The sequence below is a fragment of the Camelina sativa genome, chromosome 1 (assembly GCF_030686135.1).
Source record: "Camelina sativa cultivar CO46 ecotype springtype chromosome 1, ASM3068613v1".
NCBI lineage: Eukaryota > Viridiplantae > Streptophyta > Magnoliopsida > Brassicales > Brassicaceae > Camelina > Camelina sativa.
This window is the reverse complement of record NC_141880.1, coordinates 24,637,716-24,644,864: the sequence shown is the minus strand read 5'-3', so window position 1 is coordinate 24,644,864 and position 7,149 is coordinate 24,637,716. Positions and strand designations below refer to the sequence as shown.

Genomic DNA, 7,149 nt, shown 5'->3' with positions numbered 1-7,149 from the left:
AGACCTTAGCCTCATTGTACGTTAGAGCATGAAAGAAAATTGTGTCAATGGACCCAAAAGGAGAAAAAAGATTATTGTAAGCAAAAAGCAAATTGAATATATTATGTTTATTTTTTTTTATCTTATAAGAAATTATTGGTTCTTAAAAAAAGGAGGTTATATGCTATATGGAGCATCTTGAGAACTTTGATTTTATGTTGGATTCTTTGATTGTAACCAAAGATGGGCACTTTTGTGCCCACTTCTCACTTTCGAAACTTTTGTTGAATTATTGGTGAGTTATTTTTATTAATATTATTATCTGATACATAAGAATTTAATTATTTTCTATTATTTCTTTTGATCAATGATGAAAGTTCTCTCACAAATCGCTTATATTCTTCAAAGGTTTATGTGAGAGGAATAATCATAACATTCTTTTGTCCATTTCCTCCAACTTTCAATGGACTAGCTTTCTTCTTATCCTTTATTTTCTTCACTTCAGTTTTCTTTTTCTCCCATCCCATGATTTGAAATTATTAGTAAAAGCTTCAACGTTTATTAACCATTCATGGTACAAATAGTTTGAATCAAAATCTATTTTGCTTGATATGTCGAATTTTTGATACAGTTAAGTTTGGCACCTTCATTATTATGCAATTGCACGAAGTTAGTTCAACTAGGTAAATTTATTTTTTAGCGATTTTCTCAAACTCAATCCTTCATTTTTTTTTTAGATCAATTATGTTTTAGGTAAATTTATTTTTTAGGGATTTTCCTAGTTGAACTAACTTCGTGCAATTGACCTATTTTTTTAGGTCAATTATGTTTTAAGTAACCACGGGACAAACGAAGCAACTAGGTAAATTTATTTTTTAGCGATTTTTTTTTTTTTTTTTTGGGCAAACGCTAATTGTTACGTATTACCGGGAAAATAGGCCCATTAAAAAATTGAAGCATTGTGTTTTAAAAATGTAATCTCTAACTGACAACTGCCAAGTTGTTTGGTTTGGGAAATACCCGAAATCTGAACCCAAGCCTAAACCGAGAAATCCAATTCCGATCCCAACCCATTAATGACATATATCCGAATGGGGGCTAGTTCTTTGGTAGTTTGGGTTTGAGTTCGGTTTGGGTAAATACCCGAAAACCCGAATATACCTGAATGAATATATACTGTATATACATATATTACTATTATGTTATAAGATCATTTATTTTTAAGTTCGATGTAGCATAATCAAAGAGAAGCTACATGGACTTGTGTTCTTTGTTTTGTATTAGTTTCATGGTTTGAATCTTTGTTTGATTATGTATTAGTGATTCATTCGTTTAGGCTTAAGGAGCTCCGAAACTTAACAAAACTGTATGAAAATTCGTGACTTTATTGAAGTAGCAAACTAGCAATATAAATATTTGGATAGATTATTACTCTATCACACAACAACATGTACCATTCATACATTTACCATATAATTGATCGTTTATCTCTTTAAGACAAAACTGGGTGCATCCATCGTCTCCTCCCATTTTACATGGAGCTCGTTGGTAGCACAAGAAGCTTCCCTTTATTCCAAAACCTATTTTACAGTTAATAATCATTAAACAAATATAGATTCATATGAGAATAAAATATATCTATAAAAATAAATGAATAGTGTGTATAATAATAAACTAGTACCGGGAGTATTATCATCACAATGAACTGAAGATGTGACAAATAGAATAGTGAGAACAAATGCAAGCAGCATTTTCTTTGTGCTAGCCATTTTTATGATATTATTTGTTGTTGTTGTTGTTTTACATTTTGTATGTGTTTATATATCTACTTATATAGTAACACAAATAAGGAGGTGTTATTGGAATCTAATCTATAAATTTTTCTGAAGATGTCAACAAAATCATCAAAAGTGAATAAGTGAAATTTTTTTAAAGATTGCTAGATAGTATTCTATAGTTTTTGTTGATTAGTTTTCTAAAAATTTGTAAAATACTTCAAACAATCTCTGTATTTTTGTGATACTTTCCATGATTTTATTTTGTCAAGAAAGTGTATAAAATCATGAATCAATAACATAATAATTGAATTCATTAACAATCTTAGATTCTTTTGTTTTAATTGAATAAAAAAACTTTTAATGACTATATAAAAATTTGAATCCAATAACCTAAACTTGTAAAGATTTTAAATGATTTTTTACAAATCACAAACTATTAACACTAAATTTTAGCAGAGTTTAACAAAATCTTGATCTCATAACAACAGATTTTATATAATATTTAAAGTTTTTTAAAATTTATTCAAATCTCAAGCCAATAACCCCTACAAAATGTTAGAAGTATTTTTTGAAGTTAAATGTGATAAGTTTAAAATAATCTATCTATTTTATATATTAACAAAAATAAACGCAAGAGGTATTTTTTTCTAGTCATATGTGACAAATTAGTTCCGTAGATTACAGTTAAAAGAAAATAAAGATGTAGATTTGTTTCCTTCTGTAAAATGATTAAGATAAGAACAAATATAAATCCACAAAGGTAAGAGTGAACATTTTATAACATTTCACGTAGGCAAAGTAGATGTTCGGGGTGGGTCTGGATCCCTACAAAAGGCCCAATCCGGAAGAAGGCCAACAATACCGAAGTCAACGAAGGGTATTATAATCTTTCCGGAGACGAACCGATACAGTTGTCTATAAAGGAGGACGTACAGTGTCCGTAGAGAGGGTTGAAAAACAGAGAGAAAAAGGACAGATAAAAGAAGACGAGACGATCTTATTCATCACTTGTAAACTTTGACGAGCTCGTAGCTCGTCGTTTATTAGCCGATCGCTTGTTAGCTCGACTAACCCTTTGTAGTCCGACCCCTTTTGTGCCCCGACACCGAGTTAAATAAGAAAGCTTCGACCCTCTTTTACCAAACTAAATATCTTACTTGTTATCTATTTGAACATCAACAATTTGGCGCGCTAGGTATGGGGAGCCAAGTCCAAACTTTCTTTGAGAACTTAGAAGACGGACCTACGGAGAATAGACAAAATGACAGGAAATACCAAAGACGGACATCTAGGAGTAGGATCGTCAGGAGGAACGATCACCCCAGCAACGGACCAGGCAGGAAATACAGCACTCCCAACGCCCGATGCCCCTAGAAAGACGACAATTACTGACAGCCCTGGCGAATTCGTCATAGCTACGAATCTGGAAAGCCCGACAATCGTCGAAACGACAACACAAACCCCCGAGCAGCTCGCCCTGTTCGCCGAACGCCGCACTCCCAGTATGGATGAGCTACTGCATGGAATACAGACGCGCCTTGACCAGCAAGAACAGCGGACAAACGTTCGTCTGGACACATTGATCGCAGGACATGCCTGATCTCAAGAGGAAATAAGCTACCTCCAAACAACTCGGCCAAACCCAGCAAGCTAAAATGCCGATCGAGTAACCGCAAGGCCACAACTACAGATCGGCAACATAGATCCCCGCCCTACAGTCCAGGGAAGACTAGGTGATAACCAAGACTTCGAGCTAAAAGAAATCAAAGACAAAATGCAAGAGATGAAAGCGATATTCCAAAAAGTGACAAGGAAGGCACCAGAGGTTGACCTCATACTAGAAGCAACGCAGCTAACACCGTTTTCCAGAAGGCTAGCGACCACGCAAGTACGGAGATCAGTCAAGCCAAGATTAGGCTATTACGACGGCATCCCCGACCCAAGAGAATTCCTGCACACGTTTGGAGTATCTCTCGGCCCACTACAGTTCAGCCCGGCAGAGTACGATGCCAGGGCATGTCAAGTTTTTGCCGAACATTTGACGGGCACTACCCTAAGTTGGTTCTCACAACTTCCCTACGGGTCGATCGACAATATCAAGGACCTAATAACCGAATTCTTGAAGCACTTCTCGGTTCTGATGGAAAACAAAAACTCGCACGCCGACCTCTACGCTCTGACACAAGAACGCCACGAGTCGCTTTGGTCATTCATAGGACGATTCAAGGAAGTTATGGTCAACGTCTCAATCCCAGACGCCGCAGCTATCATCGCACTCAAGAACTCCCTATGGTATGAGTCTCGTTTCAAGGAAAAACTGTCCTTGTCACACGTGGAAACCATAGCTGAAGCATTGCTCCGAGCTGCCAAACATATAGACCTCAAAGAAGAAAAGGCTGTCAACGCTAAGAAGCAAGCAGCGGCTAAGAGCACCACGACCAAAGAACCGGTGGTCGTAGCTCCAAAAATCGAACACGTTGAGCCCCAACAACATTTCACTCAGAATAAAGATCGGACCCGCCGTACCTTTGCGATTAGCGATGACGCGCAGCAGAAGCAACCATGGAAGTTCCACTCATGCGACCGAGGAGTGCTGCTACCTCCAGTCAATCTTAATGGAACGATACAAGAAGGGCGCAATTGTCGTCGAGTTTGACAGAAGCAAGACACCCCGATACAGGAAAAGCGATACTAAACGAGGTGAAGCTATTGCCCGAAAATTCATAAGCAGGGATTCCAAGATTCTCGACGACCAGAGCGGAGACGAACTGGAGATGTCGGACGATGTCGCTCACGAGAAACAACCACGTGCAGATCGAAAGCTTGATCGAAACCCACCGCAACCCAGGCGACCGATAAATATGATTATGGAAGGATTAGCAGGGTGTAACGACTCGGTCAGGTCGATTAGAGAGTACACCAAGAAAGCCAAGATGAAAAAATCCTGGCCACCAAGAATCGACTCCCCGAACATACCTATATCTTTCGATAACAGCGACCTCGAGGGGTTGGATCTACCACACAATGACCCATTGGTCGTGAGCTCCTCATAAGCGAGAGCCAAGTCACAAGAATCCTGATCGATACCGGGAGTTCGGAAAATGTGATCTTCAGGAACATCCTCGCGCAAATGGAGGTGAGCGAGAGCGTCATCATGCCAGAATGCCATTCGCTAACGGGATTAGATGGAGACTTCCTCATGTCAATCGACACCATAGACCTGCCAATCTTTGTTGGTGGAACAGCTCGATATTTTCAGTTCGCTGTCATTGACAAGCCTACCATCTATAACGTCATCATGGGAACTCCGTGGCTCCATAAGATGCTCGCAGTTCCGTTGACATACCATCAGTACGTCAACTTCCTGACCCCAAAAGGAGTGTACACGTTGCGCGGCAACAAGCAGAGCGCGAGAGCGTGTTTTCTAATTGAGCATAAGTTTCGCACAGCGAAGAAGTTATAGCAACCACAGTGCCAGGTCAGCGACGTTAGCCCATCGCCGACCGACGGAAGACCGACTCCCATTTAGCAGGGAGTCACCGCAACTTAGGAGGTAGTTATCGATGCGTCCGATGCAAAGAAACGTGTCACTATCGGTACAGACATAACCCCAACCATGCGTGACGAGCTAATCCTCTTTCTACGAACTAATGCGTCAACATTCGCATGGTCGATGGAGGACATGAAAGGTATCGACCCCTCAGTCACGACGCATGAACTTAATGTCGATCCAACTCACAAACCCGTCAAGCAAAAGAGGAGAAAGTTGGGACCAGATCGATCGCAGACGGTCAACGACAAAGTGGAAAAGCTACTCGGAGCAGGTTCGATTATCGAGGTCAAATACCCGGAATGGCTGGCTAATCCAGTGGTCGTAAAGAAGAAAAACGGCAAGTGGAGGATTTACGTCGACTTCACCGACCTGAATAAAGCTTGCCTGAAGGACAGTTTCCCGCTACCAAAAATCGATCAGCTCGTCGAAGCGACCGCCGGCAATGAACTCTTGACATATATGGACGCATTCTCGGGGTACAACCAGGTCCTCATGCACAAGGAAGATCGAGAAAAAAAATCATTTATCACCGATCGAGGGATGTATTGTTACAAGGTTATGCTCTTTGGTTTGAAGAACGCTGGGGCTACCTACCAAAGACTAGTCAACAAGATGTTTGCCGAACAGCTTGGCAGAACCATGGAGGTGTACATCGACGACATGCTCGTCAAATTAAGGAAAGCCAGCGAGCACATCACTCATCTCCGACAATATTTTGACACTCTGAACAAGTATGGCATGAAATTGAACCCGGCAAAATGCACCTTCGCGATCAAGTCCGGTGAATTTCTTGGCTACCTGGTGACTCGACGAGGTATCGAGGCAAAATTAAGGCAATAATCGACTTGCCCGCACCACGAAACGCGAAGGAGGTACAACGACTAACCGGTCGGATAGCCGCCTTGAATCGTTTTATATCCAGGTCGACCGACAAATGCCTCTCGTTCTACCAGCTCCTCAAGACTAAAGGGAAATTTGAGTGGAATGAGGATTCCCACGCGGTTTTTGCCAAACTGAAAGAGTATCTGTCAACCCCACCAGTTCTAGCCAAGCCAGAGCATGGCGAGACTTTATTTCTTTATATCGCCGTATCTGTATCTGTTGTCAGCGGCGTCCTAGTCAAAGACGATTGAGAAGAACAACGACCTATTTTCTATATCAGCAAGTCGCTCGACGATGCTGAGACACGGTACCCAACCGTTGAAAAAATCGCCTTGGCGATCGTCACCTGCGCAAGAAAACTTCGCACGTATTTCCAGTCGCACACCATTGCCGTACTGACCAACCAGCCTCTACGAATGATCCTGCATAGCCCGAACCAATCCGGACGACTGACCAAGTGGGTAATAGAGCTCAGCGAATATGATATCGAGTACCGCACCAGCCTAGCCGCCAAGTCCGAGGTCTTAGTAAAATTTCTGATTGAACTACCTTTCGGTAACGCCGAGCTGTCCCATACCAACCCTTCAACGGAGAGATGGACTTTACACGTCGATGGAGCCTCTTCGCACCTCGGTTCAGGGGTCGAGATCCGTCTGACATCCCCAAAAGGAGAAATTCTGGAACAATCATTCCGACTTTGATTCCAGGCAACGAACAATGTTGCTGAATACAAAGCATTAATTGCCGGCCTAAAGCTCGCCGACGGAATGGGAATAAAGCGAATTCGAGCTTTCTGCGAATCCCAGCACATTGCCAATCAGTTTAGCGGGGATTACGATGCCGAAAGCGAACCAATGGTGGCTTACCTTGACATCGACCTCTGACCCCGATCTCCGACGTGTCATCCCAGTCGAAAGTATTGAAATGCTAAGTATTAAAGATGTTTAACCGGCGACC

General features: G+C 41.3%; 2 protein-coding genes and 1 long non-coding RNA gene across 3 annotated transcripts; 2 read left to right on the top strand and 1 right to left on the bottom strand.

Moving 5' to 3' along the window:
• Positions 1–1,344: 1,344 nt before the first annotated feature.
• On the bottom strand, positions 1,345–1,788 carry LOC147950300 (uncharacterized). The gene is made up of 2 exons (XR_015596292.1): positions 1,661–1,788; positions 1,345–1,559 (listed from the first exon to the last, which is right to left on the bottom strand). It is a non-coding gene; the product is annotated as an uncharacterized LOC147950300 (long non-coding RNA).
• Positions 1,789–3,531: 1,743 nt separating this feature from the next.
• LOC147950299 (uncharacterized) lies at positions 3,532–4,810 on the top strand. Its single transcript, XM_087512811.1, has 2 exons — positions 3,532–4,347; positions 4,391–4,810. Exons 1-2 carry the CDS (start codon positions 3,532–3,534, stop codon positions 4,808–4,810), a joined length of 1,236 nt encoding a protein of 411 aa, XP_087368937.1.
• Positions 4,811–4,887: 77 nt separating this feature from the next.
• Positions 4,888–5,220, top strand: LOC147950298 (uncharacterized). Its single transcript, XM_087512808.1, has one exon. It carries the CDS (start codon positions 4,888–4,890, stop codon positions 5,218–5,220), a length of 333 nt encoding a protein of 110 aa, XP_087368934.1.
• Positions 5,221–7,149: the final 1,929 nt, after the last annotated feature.

Excerpts from the sequence above, each read along its gene's own strand:
- LOC147950298 (XM_087512808.1), top strand. The coding sequence starts at position 4,888 with ATGGAGGTGAGCGAGAGCGTCATCATGCCAGAATGCCATTCGCTAACG.
- LOC147950299 (XM_087512811.1), top strand. The coding sequence starts at position 3,532 with ATGCAAGAGATGAAAGCGATATTCCAAAAAGTGACAAGGAAGGCACCA. Across the intron at positions 4,348-4,390 it reads TCCACTCATGCGACCGAGGA|GGCGCAATTGTCGTCGAGTT; the intron begins GTGCTGCTACCT and ends CGATACAAGAAG.